A 24,016-nucleotide genomic window follows, 5' to 3' on the forward strand; every position below is an offset into this window, starting at 1 on the left:
CCATTTGTTTCCATTCAGCATTTGGGAGAAGGGTAACCTTTCACGGGCTGCCTGTGTCAGCATATGCAAGGCTTTGGAGCATCGTCGTCGTTTTTTAACTCTCTGCCCGACTTCTTTTGAACTTTTGCTGAGCTATCTCATTCCCCAGACCCCAGGCTTTTGGACTGTGAGAGGCTACCCCTAAAAGGCATATGGAATACCAACAGGGGGGCATTAGTTTCCTAGGAGAAATAAGATCCAAAGACACGGAGGAGTCTTCCTTTCCAAAACCATGGTTTGGTGTTGCAGTCACTGCTGGCTTCCAAGAGAGAGAATGATAGCCTTGGATTAAGAAATGCCATGCGAGTGCTAGGAATGAAGTCCCAAGAAGGAAAACCTGAAGGTCCTGTGACTGTGTTTTAGGGAGACGGAAAAGGGTGATTTTCAGACCCCACTACATGAGCAAAATGGAGCCATCAGTTTATGCAATGACAACACCAATGTAAAAACCAAAACAAAACCAGTAAAAAGAAGAAATAGCAGAGGAACACTAATGGCCACCTCCAGAGCAGGAAGCCTGCCATCACCCATCAATCACAGTGTTGCCGTCTGGCAATGTCACATTTTCTAATGTTAATAATGTTTCAACTTATACATGTTATATACCGCTCTCTGAGCAGTGAAATGTTTAAGGCAGGGGTAGGCAACCTATGGGACGCGGGTGGCACTGTGGGTTAAGCCACAGAGCTTAGGGCTTGCCAATAAGAAGGTCAGCGGTTCGAATCCCCGTGACGGGGTGAGCTCCCGTTGCTCAGTCCCTGCTCCTGCCAACCTAGCAGTTCGAAAGCACGTCAAAGTGCAAGTAGATGAATAGGTACCACTCTGGCGGGAAGGTAAACGGCATTTCTGTGTGCTGCTCTGATTCTCCAGAAGCGGCTTAGTCATGCTGGCCACATGACCCGGAAGCTGTACGCCGGCTCCCTCGGCCAATAAAGTGAGATGAGTGCCGCAACCCCAGAGTTGGTCACGACTGGACCTATTGGTCAGGGGTCCCTTTACCTTTACCTTTAGGCAACCTAAGGCCTGGGGGCTGGATGTGGCCCAATCACCTTCTCAATCTGGCCCACGGACGGTCCAGGAATCAGCGTGTTTTTACATGAGTAGAAAGGTTCCTTTTATTTAAAATACATCTCTGGGTTATTTGTGGGGCATAGGAATTCATTCATTCTTTTTTTCAAAATATAGTCCAGCCCACCACATGGTCTGAGGGATGGTGGACCAGCCCACAGCTGAAAAAGCTTGCTGACCCCCGGTTTAAGGGGTTCCGGCACATACCTTGAGTTTGGTTTCCCTTGAAGGTCACCTGAGAAAGCTCAGTATACCTGAAGGAGCATCTCCACCCCCATCGTGCACTGAGGTCCAACTCTGAGGGCCTTCTGGCGGTTCCTTCTCTGAGAGAAGCCAAGTTACAGGGAACCAGGCAGAGGGCCTTTTCGGTGGTGGCACCCGCCCTGTGGAACACCCTCCCACCAGATGTCAAGGAAATGAACAACTATCTGACTTTTAGAAGACATTTGAAGGTCGTCCTGTTTAGGGAAGTTTTTAATGTTTGATGTTTTTATTGTGCTTTTAATATTCTGTTGAGAGCCGCCCAGAGTGGCTGGGGAAACCCACCCAAATGGGAGGGGTATAAATAATAAATAATTATTATGATTATGATTTGCACGTACACTGGTTTGAGCATAAGATGAAAACTTCACCGCATTAACCTCCAATAGATAAGGTAAAGGTAAAGGGACCCCTGACCATTAGGTCCAGTCGTGGCCGACTCTGGGGTTGCGGCGCTCATCTCGCTCTATTGGCAAGGGAGCTGGCCTACAGCTTCTGGGTCATGTGGCCAGCATGACTAAGCCGCTTCTGGCAAACCAGAGCAGCACACAGAAACGCCGTTTACCTTCCCGCCGGTGTGGTACCTATTTATCTACTTGCACTTTGACGTGCTTTCGAACTGCTAGGTTGGCAGGAGCAGGGGCCGAGCAACGGGAGCTCACCCTGTCGCGGGGATTTGAACCGCTGACCTTCTGATGGGCAAGCCCTAGGCTCTGTGGTTTAACCCACAGCAATAGGGCTGCCCTGTTAGGTTTCCAGGGGCTACTAATGCCACGGTATTGGATTTTCACTGACCACAAATCAGACCTCTCTACCTCTCAGACCCAGTTCCAAGACTGCCGGTCTACTGCACACGCGGCATTTTAATGACATCACCTCGAGCTTGGCAGGCGCTGGGAGAGAAGGAAAGCATTCAGCCTTCCAGAAGGATCTCCATGGTTTTTTTTTTAGTTTCCGTGGCAGAACATCACCTGTACTTGACCCTCTCTTTAGTTATGCAACCAAAGAGAATCTGCCAGGCTATGGTTATCCTCCAGTTCGACCTCATTAGATTGAACGGGGAGGAGGTGAGAGAAGGCTCAGATGCGGGAGAGAATAATAATGGGGGAAAGAAGAGAAGAACCTTTGTTTTATGAACAGGTCTGCGGGGCTGTAGGACCCCTAAACCCCACAAAGTTCAATTCCAATCTCATTACAATGAATTTGTGTGCAACCCTTCAGCACAAACATCAGAGGCTGTGATCGTTTGGGGTAGTTTTGTTCAGTTCTTTGGTTACTTAGAGGAGCGTGGGTAAAAGGGGGGGACTGTGCTGGCACCCATGAACGTGCAAGAAGAAGAGTAAGCATGTGGTCGTGGTTTTGTTCAATCTAGGGTTATCAATGCCTCTATAATTCACACAGTAAGGTAAAGGTAAAGGGACCCCTGACCATTAGGTCCAGTCGTGACCGACCCTGGGGTTGCGGCACTCATCTCGCTTTATTGGCCGAGGGAGCTGGCGTACAGCTTCCGGGTCATGTGGCCAGCATGACTAAGCTGCTTCTGGCGAACCAGAGCAGCGCACGGAAATGCTGTTTACCTTCCCACCGGAGCGGTACCTATTTATCTACTTGCACTTTGACGTGCTTTCAAACTGCTAGGTGAGCAGGAGCAGGGACCGAGCAACGAGAGCTCACCCTGTCGCGGGGATTCGAACCGCCAACCTTCTGATCAGCAAGTTCTAGGCTCTGTGGTTTAACCCACAGCGCCACCCGGATGAACTTAAACTCTTAATAGGGAAAGGTGAATAAGATTTAACAGGCATTACTGAAACCTAGTGAAATAAGACTCGTTATGTGAATGTAGGGTTTGGAAGTTACATTTTATTGAAAGGGAACAGACCAAACAAGAAGGGAGTTGCATTATATACAACAGATGTGTTCACATGCAAGGAAATACATGAAATCGATGGACAGGCCAGTTGTCCCAAGAGCCCAACAGCCAAGTCCGGGGCTGGCAAAGCTGATTTTTGCAGGAATTGTGGAGAACTTTTGTCATGCAGCAGATCTGCCCCTACCTGCCCCACTCCTGACGTCACATAGGACATCAGGTGTGGGGCGGGTGGTTCAGGAATACAGCCTCATGGGCCCAAACTGGGGCAGCTGCATCAAAAGAACTTTCTGGTGGAATTTAGATTTGAAAGGGTGATACGTAGCAAAACCAAAGGAGGGGGAAACCCTCAAAATAAGTACAAAGCTTGTGAGGAAAGTGTCTGGAGTGTATTGACTATCCTAGACTGACAATATGGGAGAGGATAAGCTATAGAAGGCGAGACTCGGAAGAGAGCGCTGTATAACACTAACTCGCCGACTTGAAGGTTGAAGTTGGGCCCAGACCAGAATTTACAATTGCAGTATCTGCTGTATGACAGCAGCATGTCGGAGCGGATTGACGTAAAGCAAGGCGATTTAAATGAACAAATCACCGTATTTTTCGCTCCATAAGACACACCTCACCATAAGACACACCTAGCTTTTAGAGGAGGAAAACAAGAAAAAAAATATTCTGAATGAAACAGTGGATGTATGATTTTTGTAGTTCATGCTGAGGATCCATGTGGATCCATGCTTTGTAACCATGTTTTTGCACCATTGCGGCCCCACGCAACAGTGGGTGCATGATTTTTTTTGGTGCAGGCTGTAGCCATGGACATGCTATGCGATCTGATGGTGAATTTGGGGTGACCAAATGTAAAAATCCTGAGGATCCATGGGCTTTTACCTCCCCCCTCCCAGGCAGCCTCCCCTAGCGTCCCTTATCTCTCTTCTGATCCCACCGATCAGCTGTTTCCTTTCAACATTCTCTTCCCTCTTGTTTGCCTTAGTGTCTTTTCCTTAGCTGGAGAAGTTTTTTTGCTCCTCTTCTTCTAATTTCTCTCCTTATTACTTTAGTCTTCTTGTTTCCCCCCTTTGCAAGTTTGCTGTCTTTACCTCCCCCCTCCCAGGCAGCCTCCTTTATCTGTAGCGTCCCTTATCTCTCTCCCCGATTGGCAAACGATCAGCGGCTTTGTTTCAACACCCACTTCCCTCTTTCAAAAAAAGAAAAAAAGAAAAAAGCATGATCTGCTTTTTGCCCCTGGGCAATTCGGCTCCAGGGACCACACATTTGCCCCATAAGACGCTCAGACATTTCCCCTTACTTTTTAGGAAGAAAAAAGTGTGTCTTATGGAGCAAAAAATACGGTAATATTTAAATCAGCTATAACACTCCAGGAGGTGCTCTCAGGGGCTAGTCTCTCATCCTAGGAGGTACCTGCCAACACAGCCAGCGTTGAAGAGGTGGCACAGTCCCAACAAGCCAAGGTCAAGTACAGTGTATCGATCTAGGTCTAAACATAATCCAGAAACAGGATCAGGCAATTGCAAGGTCATTATCACAGGGAACTCAGGCAATATACGTCACAGCAAGGTGCTGAGGACAGAACTATGAGCTAGAGACCTGGGTTGCTTCTAGCAAGACTCGAGAGGAAGACATTATATACTCCAGAAATTGTGTGAGTTTCTTGTAGAAACAAAAAAATAATAATCAATGAACTGGATTTTAAGAAGTATTAGCTCTCCGTTTTTGGAGGGCTGGTGTTCTTTCATTTTGGAAACTCAAACTGGGAAGTAATGTTTGAAAATAAGCGAAACTAGTGGTAGAACATCAGGTCAGTCACACTCTTTAAGTCCATCTGTGTAAATCTGTGGAAGTTAACCAACAAAGTGATTAGGAGACTATACGACACCAGGATGGCAGAGTACACCATATATCCAGGTACACAAATATTAGCAACAACGTGGTTACAAGGGGACTTCCATACATGTGTGATGAGACGGTGGAGATGGTCTTCCAGAGCAGGCTTTCCCAAACTTGGGTCTCCACCTGTTGTGGGACTACAACTCCCATCATCCCTAGCTAGCAGGACCAGTGGTCAGGGATGATGGTAACTGTAGTCCAAAAACAGTTGGAGACCCAAGTTTGGGAAACTGCCTAGAGCCTAGAGGACCATCCCCAATAACTTCTGAAAGGCTGTAGGCTGCTCAGTTCCTGAAGACCCACCAGTTGTTTTAACATTCACTTTCTTGTGATTCTGGAGGATTCTCAAAATACCCTCAAGCCAATAACTACTCTTAGGATTTTTAAAATAGTTTCTACAGCTGTTCTTGATAGCAAGTAGGGCCCTAAAGACTTCCAACAGAATATCAATGGTTACTGAAGTGGCAATTTTTTTTTATTGAGAAATCTGACTCATCACTGTTGGGTTACATTTCTTTATATTAGTGCAGTCATAAAGGATCTGTGGTTTGGGGGTTTTCTCTCTCTTCTGCGCCACTATGACAGCAACAGCTTCCTTGGGAGCAGCAGCAGATGTTTGGTGCAATGTAGTGACTCAGAGCATCAATTCCTTATTTTATTATTATGATTATTATTTATTGAATTGATATACTACCCTATACCTGGAGGTCCCAGGGTGGTTCACAGAACAAAAAAAGTTCAAACTTATTGGAAACAATTACCATATTTTTTGCTCTATAAGACTCACTTTTTCCCTCCTAAAAAGTAAGGGGAAATGTGTGTGCATCTTATGGAGCGAATGCAGGCTGCACAGCTATCCCAGAAGCCAGAACAGCAAGAGGGATTGCTGCTTTCACTGCGCAGTGATCCCTCTTGCTGTTCTGGTTTCTGGGATTCAGAATATTTTTTTTCTTGTTTTCCTCCTCCAAAAACTAGGTGCGTCTTGTGGTCTGGTGCGTCTTATAGAGCGAAAAATACGGTAATCATATGAGTTTTACTATTTTGATCAATTAATCTATCTAGAATTTGCTCATGGGTATAAACAATATTTTTGAAGCAACTAGCATTTTTGAAGCCACCATGTTAGACGGCATAGTCCCCATCTTGCATGTGAGAGGGGGGAAAAGGCTTTTCTAAAATATTAGAGGGAAATGTGTGTTAGGAGAAGAAATCCCAGGAATAATGATGTCCTCTGTGTTTTGCTTTTCGTGTGGGGGGGAAATGTAAAGTTAAAAAACCCCAGAGCTTCCCCAAATAAGATTTTAATATTTTTGCAATAAATTAGAACTGCGCCCCTTCCAGCTTTTCCCTTTCTTTGGAAAATATCTTAGAGCTCATGATGACATCAACACAGGTGAAGACAAAGAATTACACAAGCATTCATACAGGAGAGACACATCAATATCACACCCAAATCCTCCACCTAGTTGCGTAAGTGCCCTGAAGCTTACATGTTCGCAGTATTTTATTTCCTAAATCTGTCTGCATTAACAGCAGCATCTTAAAAGCTGTTGACGAACCAGCGGCTGCTAGGTGGGTCTCCAGTATTCAGTTCAGTGCATTTGCAGTTAAACAGTCACACAGAGTCCTCTTCTCCACTTTAAAAAGCAAGGTCTCCGTCTGTAGGAATAGAAAGGGGGGGGAGAGAGAGGAATAAACGTTGGGGGGCAAACTTAGCATAAACCGATTGCATCACAACCTCCTGCATTTTGTCACAAACGAGGAAGCTGGAGAAAAGGAACCAAACTTGTCATTCATGGATCCGAGTGGTAAGGTAAAGGTAAAGGGACCCCTGAACATTAGGTCCAGTCGTGACCGACTCTGGGGTTGCGGCGCTCATCTCGCTTTATTGGCCGAGGGAGCCGGTGTACAGCTTCCGGGTCATGTGGCCAGCATGACTAAGCCGCTTCTGGCAAACCAGAGCAGTGCATGGAAACGCCATTTACCTTCCCGCCGGAGCGGTACCTATTTATCTACTTGCACTGGTGTGCTTTCGAACTGCTAGGTTGGCAGGAGCAGGGACCGAGCAATGGGAGCTCACCCCGTCGCAGGGATTCGAACCGCCAACCGGGATTCATGGGCTGCTTAGGACCAGTCTCCCAACCAATCATGACTGCTGTTGAAGATCGAACTTCTACTGGCATCTCCCCAGTGCACTCTTAATTCTTGACTCCCTCATTTCTCAAGTTGCATGGAGCTCAATGTGCACTGTGTACAACGCAACTGAGTTTATCAACACAACAGCGAGCAGATGAGTTGAGCAGACAACGAGAGAAGTCAGCATTCAGCCTTACGAGCTTTGGCCAGCCACTCGCTCTGTGTGCGCGCATGTGTATGCACATGTACACTTGGAAAGAGTTGAGAGGAGATTGAGAAGATGAAGGAGATGCCTGCTACAGTTGTGGCAAATAGAAGGGGAAGAAATGGAGGCAGTGAGAGATTTTACTTTCTTGGGCTCCATGATCACTGCAGATGGTGACAGCAGCCACAAAATTAAAAGACGCCTGCTTCTTGGGAGGAAAGCAATGACAAACCTAGACAGCATCTTAAAAAGCAGAGACATCACCTTGCCAACAAAGGTCCATATAGTTAAAGCTATACGGTACAGTAGTGATGCATGGAAGTGAGAGCTGGATCATAAAGAAGGCTGATCACCGAAGAATTGATGCTTTTGAATTATGGTGCTGGAGGAGACTCTTGAGAGTCCCATGGGCTGCAAGAAGATCAAACCTATCCATTCTGAAGGAAATGAGCCCTGAGTGCTCACTGGAAGGACAGATTCTGAAGCTGAGGCTCCAATACTTTGGCCACCTCATGAGAAGAGAAGACTCCCTGGAAAAGACCCTGATGTTGGGAAAGATGGAGGGCACAAGGAGAAGGGGATGACAGCGGACGAGATGGTTGGACAGTGTTCTCAAAGCTACCAGCATGAGTTTGACCAAACTGCGGGAGGCAGAGGAAGACAGGAGTGCCTGGCGTGCTCTGGTCCATGGGGTCACGAAGAGTCGGACACGACTAAACGACTAAACAAAAACAACAGGGAGTTGCACATTGAATCACCCAATCTAGTCCAGACAGACTCTAACGAGAAGGAATCAGCTAGCAGCAAGTACCGAACCAGACAGTAGGACGGTCCTTGTGGATTTAGAGACCAAAATAATTCTGAATGGAACTGTGGCATTTTCCCTACAGCCCAATCCTTTCGTTTCTGTAAACTCAAAAGATGACATTTTCATTGAGCTTTCATCTTGGTGTCTTGGCCCTTTTTCAGTTTGCTGAATGAGAGATCTGCCCCTGCACACAAACCCTGTTCATTTTCAGTTGTGGGGAGGGCGTTATTTCAGGGTTTTCCTACAGAGGAAGAAGATCAAGTTGATGGGTCTCCTGCTGGCTCCAGGTGTGGTTGCAGAGGAGCTTTCAGCCCTGAAAGCAACTGCATTGCAGCACAAACCTATTCAAATCGACTCAGAAATAATCCCCCAAATCTGTATAGGAATGCAGCTCTCCTCAAATACGCTGTGATGCTAACAGTATGTGCCTGCTTCTGGTTCTCTCTCTGTCTTCTAAGCACTTGCCCAATTATTTAATCAAGATGAAGCTGAATTGAAGGGCACAGTAAGGTTACTGCAACGATGGAGCCTTGGCCTGACCAAAGATAAGGCAGCTCTTTCTCTTTCCCACTAAATGTGCTCCTTTGAAATGCAGGCAAGGTGAAGTCCTCAAGTTACCATCTCAGTGGCATAACAGAAGCAGGGAATTTTGACTCAGCATCCCTTTAGCTACCATGTAAATGAGCTCCAAGAATGTGTCAGCAGTTTTGTTGCAGGAGTTAAAATTGAGGCAAACACGCTTGTCTTGTTTGCCCATCTCGCCGGACAGCCAACACAAAGCACATCTAGGGTGGTGTTCAGTGAAGTTTCACACAGAGTGGACTGTCTGAAATGAATGGATGTGACTGCTAGGTCCACTAATATCAATCCTCTGAGTAAAACATACCGTATTTTTCGCTCTATAGGACGCACCGGACCATTGGACGCACCGGACCATAGGAGGGGGAGAACAGGGGGGGGGATTCTCCCCCTCTCTGCTCAGCGCTCCTTCAGTGAAGCGGCAGGAGAAACGGAGCCCCTTCCATTTCTCCTCCCGCTTCGCTGAAGGGGCGCTGCGCAGAGAGGGGAAACTGTGCAGCGTCTCTCCAGCGAAACGAAGTCTGGAGAGCAAGAGGGATCGGTGTGCACCGACCCCTCTCGCTCTCCAGGCTTCAGGCGGCTATCCGCAAGCCTTCGGAGCGCAGTGGGAGTTCCCGCTGCGCTCCGGGGGCTTCAGGCAGCTTCAGCGAAAGCAACGCAAAGCCTCCGGAGCCCAGGGGGAGCTCTCCCTCTGCGCTTCAGAGGCTTCGCGTTGCTATCGCTGAAGCCAAGGAACCTGCATTTGCTCCATAAGACGCACACACATTTCCCCTTAATTTTTGAAGGGGGAAAAGTGCGTCTTATAGAGCGAAAAATATGGTAGTTGGATGCAACCAATAAAATAAAATAAAATGCCACCTCTGCTAACTTAAATAAGATTCTGCTGTGAACTGAACTGAATTATGACATGGGCACAGAATTCATCTGATAAGCTGTGTGTACAGTTTCTTTCTTTAAACATTTGTGTAATTTAAGGGGCAGATCTTTATTTTAGATGACTGTACTTTTATCCTCCTAATATTAAACCTATTGATAGAGATTGTGAAAAAGGAACTGTTTAAGAAGGCCCAGGAACATAGGAGCCAACTCCTAGGGGCTGAGATTCCTTTGGCCCCCTTAAACATTTTTTTGAGGGGCCCAGACCACTCCCAAAGTTGATGAGCATTGCCATTCAAATTGTGATCAGTTATGTGGGGGCAGGGCTTACGTGACACTTCTCCAATATTTTATTAAAGTTGGCACCCTTGACCAGGAAACAATGTTCATTTCCTTCAGCTTTCCAGTAACCTGTGGTTATTTTCCAGGGAGAGCCATAACTCTGGTTAAAATTCAAATTCTACAAAATGCTGCATATGCAAATGCTAGGCGATTTTATGTCCCTGGGCCCAGACCTTTTGAGAACCTTGTAGTGTCCCTGCAAGGAACAGCATTTATGGAGAAAGATCACTAGATTTAAGTGAAAAGAGAGGCCATGAAAGGTGTTTGTTCTGAACTCTTGATAGCATCCCGTGTTGCAGATGAAAACCTTCTTGGTTAGTGTGCAAAGGAAATGAGAATAGATCAAGATTGCTCTCTAGGAGAGAAAAAGGAAGGTGGTGGGTTGACTGAAGCTTCTTTCACTTACTGCAGGCATAGGCAAACTCAGCCCTCCAGATGTTTTCGGACTACAACTCCCATCATCCCTAGCTAACAGGACCAGTGGTCAGGGATGATGGGAGTTGTAGTCCCAAAACATCTGGAGGGCCGAGTCAGCCTATGCCTGACTTCCTGGCTCTACACTAATGGCCAGGTTTTTCATGGCTATTTTTTTAAAAAAGAAAATCCTCTCTTAGGGCACTTTAGTCTGGACCGGAAAAAAGTACCAAAGTGGCTTGGAGCAGTGGTTGAAATGAGGAACTGATTTCCTCTTCCCTCACAAAATAAAGTTGCTATCTGCCCTGGAATTCCTGTTCTTTAACTCTGGTGACCAAAAAAGTACTTTGCACATGCGTTGGCAATATTCTAAATTATTAGTGCACGTATTCCAGATCTCAGTTTAGCAGCACATTCTGGGTCTCATCCAGTCAACAAATTAAATTCCCATAGCCCTGACCTTAGGCACGGAAAAGAGTGAAAATCCAGCTGATAAGCTCTAACCAGCAGCATTTGTGGGAGCTGAAATGTGGCGTCTGTGGTAATCCACTCAGCCAATGGAGGGTGTGTTTGCAGCCTCTCCTGTTGCCAGGCAAACTCTGAATCCAGTTAACAACTATAGTAACCATTGCTGTTCTGTTTAATTGAGTATGTACTTGAAAGCAGCTTGGGGACCAATACTGAAATCAGAGAGTTAGACGAAACCCCCATTCTGTGAGAACTACTTATTGTTTTCAGAGCAATGTGTTGGGGCTATGTGGACATTTTATACCCCAATTTCATATCTGTTTAATTCTTATGGCGTCTGGTTGTAGAACGTTTGGGATTATTTTTGTGCAGCAGCCACAGCTATCAAATAATAATTCTCCGCATCCTCAGCAAACTATGCCCCCCTAGGTTCTTTCAGGAAAGTCACGTCAGGTTAAATTATTTGGAAACTGGCTTCAAAACAGTCTGCAGGCAGATTGTTGATGAGTTCATACTTTCTCCCTGCTCAGGTTTCACAAAGGGCTTCCTCAGCTTCTGCCTTCTCTGAATATTAAACAGCAGAACCGAAGCACATAGTTTAAGAAAAAGTCATGCTTGCCTGAAGGTGCAGAACATGAACACGCATAATAAATAAATAAGCCAATAATCCCCCAACACAGGTTTTCTTTTTGGCTGGGCCTGGGTACCGTATTTTTCGCTCTATAAGACGCACCAGACCACAAGACGCACCTAGTTTCTGGAGGAGGAAAACAAGAAAAAAATATTCTGAATCTCAGAAGCCAGAACAGCAAGAGGGATCACTGTGCAGTGAAAGCAGCGATCCCTCTTGCTGTTCTGGCTTCTGGGATAGCTGCGCAGCCTGCATTCGCTCCATAAGACGCACACACATTTCCCCTTACTTTTTAGGAGGGAAAAAGTGAGTCTTATAGAGCAAAAAATACGGCAAGTCTTGAGGAACACACTGGAACTCACTAAGAATTTTTGCTTTTCTCATATTGCGAGCCTCCTCACTTGCATGTTAGATGACTTTGTTCCACATTCAATTCTAAACACTTTAAATTCCAAACCAGTCTTTAAAACATTTCGCTTTTTCCGGAGCTGGCGTCGTGTGCCGGTTTGCAAACTATTCAAACCTTTTGGATGGTTCACTAATTTCTGGGCATGGGCAAGAGAACCTGAGGCAAGAAATGGGCACCAACAGGGGTAGAGACAAACAATTAACGTGGGAACAGAGAGAGAGAGAGATAAAGAGGACAGGGGGAAAGATCACCCCCCCACACACACACACAATTGCTCTCTTTTGGCAGAGCGTTAAAAGAAACAAAATCGTGTTGTGCCCAGATTAAGGAACAAGCCTTACCCGTGAGTCTAAGTTGTATGCCGTTTTCTTTAAATCTTGCAAAGCCCTCTGCATGAACTCAAACGCATGGCAGTCAACACATGGGCGACCTAAGGGTGGAGAAATGTTGGCAGACAAGCACGAAATATTATTGGAAATGAAAACAACGGGAGAAGAGCCTGCTGGGCCAAACCAAAGCTCAAGCATAATCCATCCTGTTCGTCTCACAGGGACCAACCAGATGCCTATGAAAAGTCCACATGCAGAACCACAGCAGAACATCACTCGCCCTACTTGTGTTGCCTGGCAAATGGCTCGCTGAGACGCATCACTTCTGACAGTGCAGGTAAAGGTAAAGGGACTCCTGACCATTAGGTCCAGTCGTGACCGACTCTGGGGTTGCGGCGCTCATCTCGCTTTATTGGCCAAGGGAGCCGGCATACAGCTTCCGGGTCATGTGGCCAGCAGGACTAAGCCGCTTCTGGCAAACCAGAGCAGCGCACGGAAACGCCATTTACCTTCCCGCCAGAGCGGTACCTATTTATCTACTTGCACTTTGATGTGCTTTCGAACTGCTAGGTTGGCAGGAGCAGGGACCGAGCAACAGGAGCTCACCCCGTTGTGGGGATTCGAACCGCCAACCTTCTGATCGGCAAGTCCTAGGCTCTGTGGTTTAACCAACAGCGCCACCTGCGTCCCCAGTGCAGGTAGAATATAGCAATTCTGGCTACCATACCCTCCAACATTTTTCTGATAAAAATAGGGATGTCCTAGTCAACAACAACAACAACAACAATAATAATAATAATAATAATAATACCCCTCATCTGACTGGGTTGCCCCAGTCGCTCTGGGTAGATTCCAACATATATAAAAACATAATAAAACATTAAACATTTAAAAAACTTCCCTATACAGGGCTGCCTTCAGATGTCTGGGGGGTCGGGTAACTCCAAAGCCTCCAACGAAAATAGGGACGTCCTAAGGAAAAGTGGAGGGCACAGGTGGCGCTGTGATCTAAACCACTGAGCCTCTTGGGCTTGCTGATCAGAAGGTCGGCGGTTCGAATCCCCGCGACGGGGTGAGCTCCCATTGCTCGGTCCCTGCTCCTGCCAACCTAGCAGTTGGAAAGCACGTCAAAGTGCAAGTAGATAAATAGGTACTGCTCTGGCGGGAAGGTAAACGGCGTTTCTGTGCACTGCTCTGGTTTTGCTAGAAGCGGCTTAGTCATGCTGGCCACATGACCCGGAAAAACAGACTGCGGACAAACGCCGGCTCCCTTGGCCAGTAAAGCGAGATGAGCGCCGCAACCCCAGTGTCATCTGCGACTGGACTTAACTGTCAGGGCTCCTTTACCTTTAACTTTTTAAGGAAAAGCGGGGCATTCTGGGACCAGATCAGAAACTGGCATGGCTTCTGTAAAACCGGGACTGTCCCTGTAAAATAGGGTCTGGGCTAGTAGGCTTGGTAGCGTTATTCTCAGCGAATTTGTCTAAACCTCCTTTTAAGCCATCCAAGTTTGTGTCTGATTTAAAGCCATCTAAAATTGGCAGCAGATTCCGTTGTTTTAATTATGCACTGAAGAAGTACCTCCTGAGTCTTCCAACATTCACAGGATGACTTCACAGAATGACTTCCTAGTATTTGGACAGATGGAGAAAAGCACTCTATATACCCAGTTTCTCTCTATTGATGACTTCACTGGTTTGACAAAAACAGCTTTCCACAACTTGCCTGCCTTACAGATGTTCCGAACTACCTCTCCCATTCACCCCAACCATCAGAACTGGCAGGGGTCCAGGCTGGGGAACAACTGTTTTAGTCAAATAACCAAAGCACATACAGAAATATGTAGTGTATCAATATAGGGCAATCTGCCTATGACAGCATGAGTCCAATAGCTTTTCCATACTCATTACAATTTCAGCTTTTGTTTTTGAGTCCCTGTGACACAGCAGAAAATTGCACAATGCCCAAGAATGTCTGCAAAGACCTCAGCATGAACTATCCTGACATAGCAATTTTGCCACTGGGTCATGACTTTGCACAAAATAACATCCAGGTTCCGCTCAGATTTGGGAAGGAGTCCCTGACTCACAATCTGAGAAACAGCACGTGCCTCAAATGCCCAATTAAATTGCTACCTCTAGCTGAATTGCAAAATATAAACAGTCTACCCAAATATCAAAACCAAACTTGAGCATGCAAACTAAATGAGTACAGTACCAGCAAAAGTTAGAAAATTGGGAGTTTTTAGCAACTGAATTTGTTGGCTGCAGTCTGGAGAATGTCACCAGCACAGAGCTGGGAAGAGATAAATATGATCAAAGCCAAAAGCTGCAAAATTATCATGTGCAGAGCAACAGGGCAAGTTTATACCTCTTTACAAAAAAAAACCTTTAATATTTAAAGCAAATATAAACTGTAAAATATATTCAGAGCTATGCTTCACGGTTTTAGGATAAACTTCCAATAACAGTGCAAATGAAGTGTTTTGGGCAGTACTTTCACTCAATTTCCTTCCACGGTGATGATTTCCAACACCTCCCACACAGACTCTCCCCTCCACCCTCATTTTTGCTACCATTAGGATGTTCCTAATGGTGCTGGAGGAGACTCTTGAGAGTCCCATGGACTGCAAGAAGATCAAACCTCTCCATTCTGAAGGAAATCAGCCCTGAGTGCTCACTGGAAAGACAGATCCTGAAGCTGAGGCTCCAATACTTTGGCCACCTCATGAGAAGAGAAGACTCCCTGGAAAAGACCCTGATGTTGGGAAGGATGAAGGGGACGACAGAGGACGAGATGGTTGGACAGTGTTCTCGAAGCTACCAGCATGAGTTTGACCAAACTACGGGAGGCAGTGGAAGACAGGAGCGCCTGGCGTGCTCTGGTCCATGGGGTCACGAAGAGTCGGACACGACTAAATGACTAAACAACAGCAACAACAACAAAGGACGTTCCTTGTGATTTGCCGATGGGATACATGCACATCCAAAGGATGTTCTTGGGAAGCTGTCCTGTGCCTGGGAATTACGGTAAGTGTGCATACATGCAAAAATCTCGCCTCGAAACAAAAGTTAGCTATATAAAAGTCATGGGAAATACAAAAGCTGGTCAGACAGGCAGACATACCCAGTGCTGCATTCCCTTTCGCCACCCTGAGTTCAGATAAGCTCCTCAAAGTGGTGCATGCAAGTTTCTGCCTTTGGGCAACCCACGTGCAGGATTCAAGCACACCTCTGGTCTCCAGCAACTCGTATTCTCCAGCTATGGAGGCAGAGCTTAGCCATCATGGCGAAGTAGCCTTCAATAGCCTTCTCCTCCATGAGAATTTGTCTAATCCTTTTTAAAAGACATCTAGATTAGTGGTCATTAGTACCTTCTGTGCACTCTGCATGAAAAGAAACTTTGTTTTATCTGCACTGAACCTTTCAACATGAAGCTTCGTTGGATTTGATATCCCACTTTATCACTACCCGAAGGAGTCTCAAAGCGGCTAACATTCTCCTTTCCCTTCCTCCCCCACAACAAACACTCGGTGAGGTGAGTGGGGCTGAGAGACTTCAGAGAAGTGTGACTAGTCCAAGGTCACCCAGCAGCTGCATGTGGAGGAGCGGAGACGCGAACCCGATTCCCCAGATTACGAGTCCACCACTCTTAACCACTACACCACATTGGCTCGTTGGATGTCCAAGAGTTCTAGAGTTATGAGAGAGGAGGCGGGGGGGGGGGGCTTTCTCTCTCGCTCCCCTTTCTCCATGCCTTGCGTGGAGAACTTCATAAACTTCTATCGTGTTTCTGACTTGCCTTTCCTCTAAACTAAAAAGTCCCAAACGCTGCAACCTTTCCCCGTAGCGAAGTCGCACCATCTCCCTAGATCTATGCTGTAAGCCACCCAGAGTGGCTGGGAAAACCCAGCCAAATGGGAGGTGTAAATAATAAAATTATTATTGTTGTTGTTGTTATCTTGTTGGTTGCATTTGCCATTTTATTGCCCATTCACTCTGTTATGTACTGAAGTTCTCACCCTGGGCCAGCAGGGGGATACTGTAGATAGTTCAGGCCCACATATGCAAATAAGGGATCAAAAGTGACATTCAATGATTGGCTAGTTACAGAAAATGGTTACTGTTGCATTCTAGTGGAGCTCTATATAAGCAGGCTGGCTGAACCCTTCAGTTCAGTTCTGTTCTGGCCTGTGAATAAACAAGAGCCGTTTGAAGAATTACTGCGTCGTCTGATATGTTCACCCACAACTTAACACACTCAGTCTGGAGAGATCCTTTCAGAGATCTTCGCAATCTCATTTTTGTTTCAACAACTCTGAACACATCCGCAAACTTGGTCTTCTCACTGCTCGGTCGTAACTCCAGATCATTTATGAATACGGTAAAAAGCAGAGGTCCAAACACCAATCCTTGTGAGGGACTCCACTTTATTCTTTATTCCATTTGGATAACTGTCCCTTTATTGCTACCCTTTGCTTCCTGCAGCTTAGCCAGTTCCTGATCCACTGGAGGACCGGACCTCTCCTCTTATTAGCTGGAACCAGGGGTCTGCCTATGTGAAATTCAGCAGTTTGCTTGGTATCAGTCCTCCCCTCCCTGTAGTAACTGCACAGATAAGAATTAACGAGCAGTTGATAGCTTTATAGTCCTTTTATTACGGCATCATGTTGCAAGCACAAGCACACAGCTCTCCGCAAGGAAAGAAGGGCAGTTGGCTAGTCTATTCCTCCTTCCGGCTTCTGCAGCATTTTGGGTGCCAAACGGACGTTCCTCGCTCCCTCTGACCCCTTTGCTCTCTGGTACATTCAGGCTTCCGAGTCCATGGTGAGGGGGGGTCCCCTACGCTCTCAAGTGATGTCTCAACTAGCTGCCCCCTCCCTCCTGGTTCTGTTGTCATTATCTCTTAACTGGGTAACTCCTTCCTAAGCTGTTCATCTCCTCTCTCTCTCTCTCTCTCTCTCTCTCTCTCTCTCTGCTTCTGAACATGCTGTGGACAAGGGGGGGCAACTCTTCCTCCTCCAGCTCTCCACCGGAAAGAAGCTGGTCTGCCATAGAATGCATTCCCCAGTCCTCATCTTCAGGCCGTTCCGACACTTGGGAAGGATAGCAGAAGGCCTCAACATTTCATGCCAATAGATGGGAAACAAAGACAAGCAGGAGAACAAGTGGAGTCTTCCACTGAAACACACGGAAAGCCTATAAGGATGTGTGGTGGGTTCGATCACGATTTGTAGCTTATGCAAATCGCTTTTCTGATAACACTCGGACTATGTATAATGTTATCACATCACATGGAAGTGTGGCACCATAGATATTCTTCTACTACAGAAGAATACGAATCAATTGAAATAGTTCGTATATAACTTGAGATATATATGCATGTCTGCAGTGCTTTTTTTCCTTAAAAAAATGTTTAGAGGGTACTCTCATTTTCCTACTCATATTGAAATACTGTCCCTCAATGAGGCCAAACTTAGATTCACAAAATGTTTAGGGGTATGCGTACCTCTGCGTTCCCCCCAGAAAAAAGCACTACATGTTTGTGTCTGTGTAATATAATTTGCACCGACAGAAACAACCTCCAGTTCTGAGGGCCTTCTGGCGGTTCCCTCCCTGTGAGAAGTGCGGTTACAGGGAACCAGGCAGAGGGCCTTTTCGGTGGTGGCGCCTGCCCTGTGGAACACCCTCCAACCAGATGTCAAGGAAATAAACAACTATCTGACTTTTAGAAGGCATCTGAAGGCAGCCCTGTTTAGGGAAGCTTTTAAATGTGTAATGTTTTATTATGTTTTTATATATGTTGGAAGCTGCCCAGAGTGGCTGGGGCAACCCAGTCAGATGGGCAGAGTAGAAACAAACAAACAAACAATTATTATTATTATGGCTTATTGGCTTATCCAGAGTTCACAAATTTGTTTTGCATACTGATACTTCTTCTGAAGGATTTGGGCAGTGTTGTATTGGCAGCAACAGAATAAATTAGGAGCTGCATGCAAACATGTGTACCATAGACACACACACAAGGAACATACATATAGGAATCATAACTGAGTGGATATTCAAGCAAGGAGCTGCAGCCAGTGGCAAACTGTGATTTGTGTGAAATGAGCCTTGGGGTATCAGCATGAGAGACTAGATAGAACACAGTTACAGATAGGTAGCCGTGTTGGTCTGCCATAGTCAAAACAAAAAAAATTCCTTCCAGTAGCACCTTAAAGACCAACTAAGTTAGTTCTTGGTATGAGCTTTCATGTGCATGCACACTTCTTCAGATACACTGAAACAGAAGTTGCCAGATCCTTCTATATAGTGAGAAGGTGGGGAGGGGTATTACTCAGAAGGGTGGTGGGAATGGGTGATTGGCAGATAGCTGTGATGAGCCTGTTGACGACTCTTAACGACTGCAATAGGTCTTACAGGAAAAAGCAAGGGGTGAGAAGGTGAAAAATGGCTTTGTCATGTATAATGAGATAAGAATCCAATGTCTTTGTTCAGACCAGGTCTCTCCATGGTTTTTAAGTTAGATAGAACCCAGTACGTACTTTCAGCAGGGATTGTTGTTCCTGATTCTTCTTCGGCTGTAGCTGGCTTGGTAGAAAAAAGCCCAACTACAAGCATTAAAGGCACTAAAACGATCACTTTGCTTATGCAGGGCTTCACCATTTCGCTAGTGGCGTCTTCCTCCTTCACTAGGGAAAACAGGAATTCAGAGACAAAGTAGCATTTTGAAGTACAGTATTACATTATTTGGATGGCCATCCTGGTAAGCAAACCCAAGTTTTTATCTACCGAATATCCAGAACAGCATCAGGAACACATAAAAATCCCCAGCTAATTCCAAACATCTTAATTAGCCCCCTCTCTAGTCACATCCATGAAACTGAAACAATTTAACGCGGGTTAAAGGGACGCGGGTGGCGCTGTGGGTTAAACCACAGAGCCTAGGACTTGCTGGTCAGAAGGTCGGCAGTTTGAATCCCCGTGATGGGGTGAGCTCCCGTTGCTCGGTCCCTGCTCCTGCCAACCTAGCAGTTCGAAAGCAGGTCAAAGTGCAAGTAGATAAATAGTATAAATAGCAAGTACCGCTCCGGCGGGAAGGTAAATGGTGTTTCCGTGCACTGCTCTGGTTCGCCAGAAGCGGCTTAGTCATGCTGGCCACATGACCCAGAAGCTGTACGCCGGCTCCCTCGGCCAATAAAGCGAGATGAGCACCACAACCCCAGAGTTGGCCACGACTGGACCTAATGGTCAGGGGTCCCTTTACCTTTACCTTTACTAGTCATATCCATGAAACTGAAACAATTTAATAACTGACACAGGGCCAAGCAAATATCATATGGTTTCTTAGCCAAAATACAATACTACAATTTTGTCTAGCCCTATACTATCTGCTACTTTGTCTACGGTTGCATGGATGTGCCTGAAGATGTAGGTCGATATAAATCTCTTAAGGGTTTGTTAGTAAAGGTAAAGGGACCCGTGACCATTAGGTTCAGTCGTGGCCGACTCTGGGGTTGCAGCGTTCATCTCGCTTTATTGGCCGAGGGAGCCGGCGTACAGCTTCTGGGTCATGTGGCCAGCATGACTAAGCTGCTTCTGACGTACCAGAGCAGCGCACGGAAACGCCGTTTACCTTCCTGCTGGAGTGGTACCTATTTATCTACTTGCACTTTGACGTGCTTTCGAACTGCTAGGTGGGCAGGAGCAGGGACCGAGCAACAGGAGCTCACCCCGTCGCGGGGATTCGAACCGCCGACCTTCTGATCAACAAGTCCTAGGCTCTGTGGTTTAACCCACAGCGCCACCCGCGTCCCGTAAGGGTTTGTTACAGGTGACCAAATTGTTACCTGAGAAGCTGTGAAACTTCAAGTCTTACAAACTTCACTGTGCAATTTTATTTATTTTTAATTGAACTGTTAGATTTCACAGGTACAAGTATCACAAGCTGAAAATGTGTTTCAGCACTGCACAAACGTTTCATGACACCAAAACATCAGGTGGGTTTGAGGATAATAATCTCTGCTGCAAACTATCCTAACTTTTTTTAAGCCAGCAGAGTGCTACCTACATCCATGGAAATCTGCATGTTCAGTATTTGCTTTCAACATTTTAGAAAGGAATTGTGACAGACACATGATGTAGCAAAACACCACTGTGGCAACTCACCCAAACTCTAAACGTCTTGACACCTGAGATACTTGAGCAATTATTCATTTACAAACCCAGAATATCAACAGCGTGCTACTATTTAGTTATTTCTTAATACACTATTAACCCCTCCCCTTTCCTCATAAAAAGCTCAAGGTGACAAACGACAAAATCAAACCACAGTTTTAAAGTTACAAAAACAATATACATGAAGTTCTTGTGGCATGTGAAGGGGCATTGTTTACTACGACAGCTGGTCATTTTAAAATGTCACAAACTTTCAAAGCTTGTTAGAATGTTCTTCAGCCACAAATGTTCAAAGCAAAACGATGGAACGTCTTGCCATGGGGGGGGGGGTCCTCATGTTCAAAAGCCATGAAGAAGTGCTGTGAGGGAAGGCAGCGTCTATACATGATGATGTTATATAAGAATGCTCATTTGACATGCACAGAGGGCAACGCTGGAATTTTCCCCATTTTATATCGAGAGCAAAGATGCATTTAAACAACTGCAAAGGCAGTTCTTCCAGTATGTGGCTTCAGAACCACAGCTGCTGCATGAAAACACACGGCCGTCAGTGGTACGGCTACCTGCAAAAGCCCTAAGAATACCAATTTTGCAATTCCAAATAAAATTGCTTAACACAAACATATTACTTCGCATAGTTTTCGTTCTTTAAATAATATTGACTGAAAACCTGAGTGCATTTTAAAACCAGCCGTTTGCCAATATATTAAATTTAAGTCCTCACTATAATTCTCTGCAAAGGCAGGGGTTTCTCCTACCCGTATATGTTAGGAATGACGATCACTGCCTAGAAGTGACTTGAGCTTCGTGGAAGTCTTTGTTGTCTGGAATGGTGAAAAAGCCTTCTCACTGCACCCGTAAAACAAACATTGTCTCTGTTTTTCCAAAGAAGCTCTCAGTCCCAGCAGGCCGGCTCATCACAAGAGCTCCGGCAAGGAAATATGGCAAGAAGAAATCACCTGTTCCCTGCCAGTTACCTTGCCGTTTATTTTTTGCACAGCGAGCGATAGCTATTCAGGGACAAATTATAGCATACGATGAGCCAGTGCACGACATCTTTTCAGTTTTATAAAACAGGGGGGGAAACCCCTTTGCAGCAAATCATAAAATAGAAGTACCTGGTGTCTCACTTGCCTTTGTGATGGTCTCTTTGAATGGCTGCAGCAAACTGCTAGTGAGCATCTCTGAGCATGTGCACTGGCTCTCTTTATCCTTCCCTGAAAGGGGAGAGGATCTACCATGGCAACGCCGCTGCAGAGCGCTCTACTCAAGGAGAGGCTTCAAGAACAATGGGCTGGGGATTGCTGCTTTATTATGAATGGTATCACTTTAAAGAGGGAAGCAACACCCCAGTGGAAAAGTCAACCAAGACTTGCCTTAGTTTTAATCCCAAAGCCGCAGTACTGTAATATCTCTACCAGGACTATCTAAAATATGGCAGAATCATGAACAGTTTCCCCCCCAAGTTCTCCAGAACTCTTTATCAGGCAAGATGCTGAACCTCCTCACCCCCACCCAAGGATGGAAGAGAAAATAGGGGGAGGGATTTTATCCCTAAATTTGCTGCTTTTGAGATGGAGCGTCCAAGAGGTAATGAGTCACAACTGGAACGGAGGAATAAATTCAGTTTAGCTATCTTTTCTTGCCACCAGTCCCTTAACCAATCAAATCCAATATTCAGAATGCTTTTTTTATACACAATTACACCCCCAACCTCTGGATGTGATGGATGAAAGAGTCAGCAATTGTAAAAAAAAAAGCATTAAAAATTGTAAGAGAACCCTCTGGATTTCATGAAGTCTCCACATTGGCCATCTGATCCTGGCCCCAAAGCGTATATGTTGCTTCCCATACATGTACAGAGTCAGAAATATACTGTATTTTTCCATCTATAAGACGCCCCCTATTTCTGGGAACTCAGATTTAAGAAAACAGGGGGAGTTACAAGGGTAGAAAGTTTTATGCTAAAGAAAGATAAAGGTAAAGGGATTCCTGACCATTAGGTCCAGTCGTGGCCGACTCTGGGGTTGCGGCGCTCATCTCGCTTTATTGGCCGAGGGAGCCGGTGTACAGCTTCCGGGTCATGTGGCCAGCATGACTAAGCCGCTTCTGGCGAACCAGAGCAGCGCACAGAAACGCCGTTTACCTTTCCGTCGGAGCGGTACCTATTTATCTACTTGCACTTTGACGTGCTTTCGAACTGCTAGGTTGGCAGGAGCAGGGACCGAGCAATGGGAGCTCACTCCGTCGCGGGGATTCAAACCGCCGACCTTCTGATTGGCAAGTCCTAGGCTTTGTGACGCTGCAGTAAATTAGTTAGTTTTTAAGTTAATTAGTTAGTAAATTAGTTAGTTTTTGACGTGCTTTCGAACTGCTAGGTTGGCAGGAGCAGGGACCGAGCAACGGGAGCTCACCCCATCGCGGGGATTTGAACCACCGACCTTCTGATAGGCAAGTCCTAGGCTCTGTGGTTTAACCCACAGCGCCAGTCAAATAATGGATCAAGTTGTCTGTGTGGTGGTGTTTTTTTTTAAAAAGCTTTATTTTATTTACTTGCCTTTTACCATAATGAATCAATGCAGGTTACAGTACAGTCTTTCCCCCACTTTTGTGAGTGTTAAGTGAAAATCACGTAAATAGGGAGCACCCTCAAAACACCCTCTCTGTCGGTCTCTCTCCAATCCAGACAAAAAATACTGTATCCAAAAATATCCACAACTAGAATTGAAGCTCTGGGACCAGCTGCTACCAGCTGCACATTAGTGGCTAGGCAGGGAGGCTGAGCAGCCTAAACAAAGCCCCAGGGCTCCTCCAGTATCTTTGGGGCTTCCTCTGCCCTCACTGACGTCCTCTTTGGGTTTGGGGGAGGGTCTCCTCGTGAGCTACGAGGACTTTCCAGTTCTCTCCTGCCATTTCCAGGTTTGAATTGAATTTTTAATTTATTTCCCAGCACTGCTCGTATGCGCAGTCGCACGCAAGTAAGTTGGGGGGGGGGCATGCGCATGGTGTAATGTACAGTTGCAGAAACAAGTGACACTGTTCCAAATTTAGAGTTCCCTCAGGACATGAAGAAGAAGAAGAAGAAGAAGAAGAAGAAGAAGAAGAAGAAGAAGAGGAGTTTGGATTTGATATCCCGCTTTATCACTACCCTAAGGAGTTGGTGGCGCTGTGGGTTAAACCACAGAGCCTAGGAGTTGCTGATCAGAAGGTTGGCAGTTCGAATCCCCGCAACGGGGTGAGCTCCTGTTGCTTGGTCCCTGCTCCTGCCAACCTAGCAGTTTGAAAGCACCTCAAAGTGCAAGTAGATAAATAGGTACCGCTCCGGCAGGAAGGTAAACGGCGTTTCCGTGTGCTGCTCTGTTCGCCAGAAGTGGCTTAGTCATGCTGGCCACATGACCTGGAAACTGTACGCCGGCTCCCTTGGCCAATAAAGCGAGATGAGCGCCGCAACCCCAGAGTCGGTCACAACTGGACCTAATGGTCAGGGGTCCCTTTACCC

At 46.1% G+C, this 24,016-nt stretch overlaps 1 protein-coding gene across 2 annotated transcripts; it reads right to left on the reverse strand.

The window, feature by feature from the left end:
• Window positions 1-3,208: 3,208 nt before the first annotated feature.
• NICOL1 (NELL2 interacting cell ontogeny regulator 1) lies at window positions 3,209-21,756 on the reverse strand. Of its 2 annotated transcripts, none has more exons than XM_028728865.2 (4): window positions 21,652-21,756; window positions 18,885-19,026; window positions 12,353-12,441; window positions 3,209-6,802 (listed from the first exon to the last, which is right to left on the reverse strand). In XM_028728865.2, the coding sequence occupies exons 1-4, from the start codon at window positions 21,697-21,699 to the stop codon at window positions 6,731-6,733; spliced, it is 351 nt and encodes a 116-aa protein (XP_028584698.2). In that variant the 5' UTR covers window positions 21,700-21,756; the 3' UTR covers window positions 3,209-6,730. The 2 variants fall into 2 exon arrangements, with proteins under 2 accessions (XP_028584698.2, XP_028584697.2); XM_028728864.2 differs by having other exon boundaries at window positions 18,885-19,031; window positions 21,636-21,746.
• Window positions 21,757-24,016: the final 2,260 nt, after the last annotated feature.

The sequence above is a fragment of the Podarcis muralis genome, chromosome 6 (genome assembly GCF_964188315.1).
Source record: "Podarcis muralis chromosome 6, rPodMur119.hap1.1, whole genome shotgun sequence".
NCBI classification, from domain to species: Eukaryota; Metazoa; Chordata; class Lepidosauria; order Squamata; family Lacertidae; genus Podarcis; species Podarcis muralis.

Bases quoted from the DNA above. Each gene is read 5' to 3' on its own strand.
- NICOL1 (XM_028728864.2), bottom strand. From the start codon at position 21,699: ATGCTCACTAGCAGTTTGCTGCAGCCATTCAAAGAGACCATCACAAAG. The intron at 19,032-21,635 runs GTACTTCTATTT...TGTTTTCCCTAG, and splicing joins AAAGGCAAGTGAGACACCAG to TGAAGGAGGAAGACGCCACT. The intron at 6,803-12,352 runs GTAAGGCTTGTT...CTATTCCTACAG, and splicing joins CATACAACTTAGACTCACGG to ACGGAGACCTTGCTTTTTAA.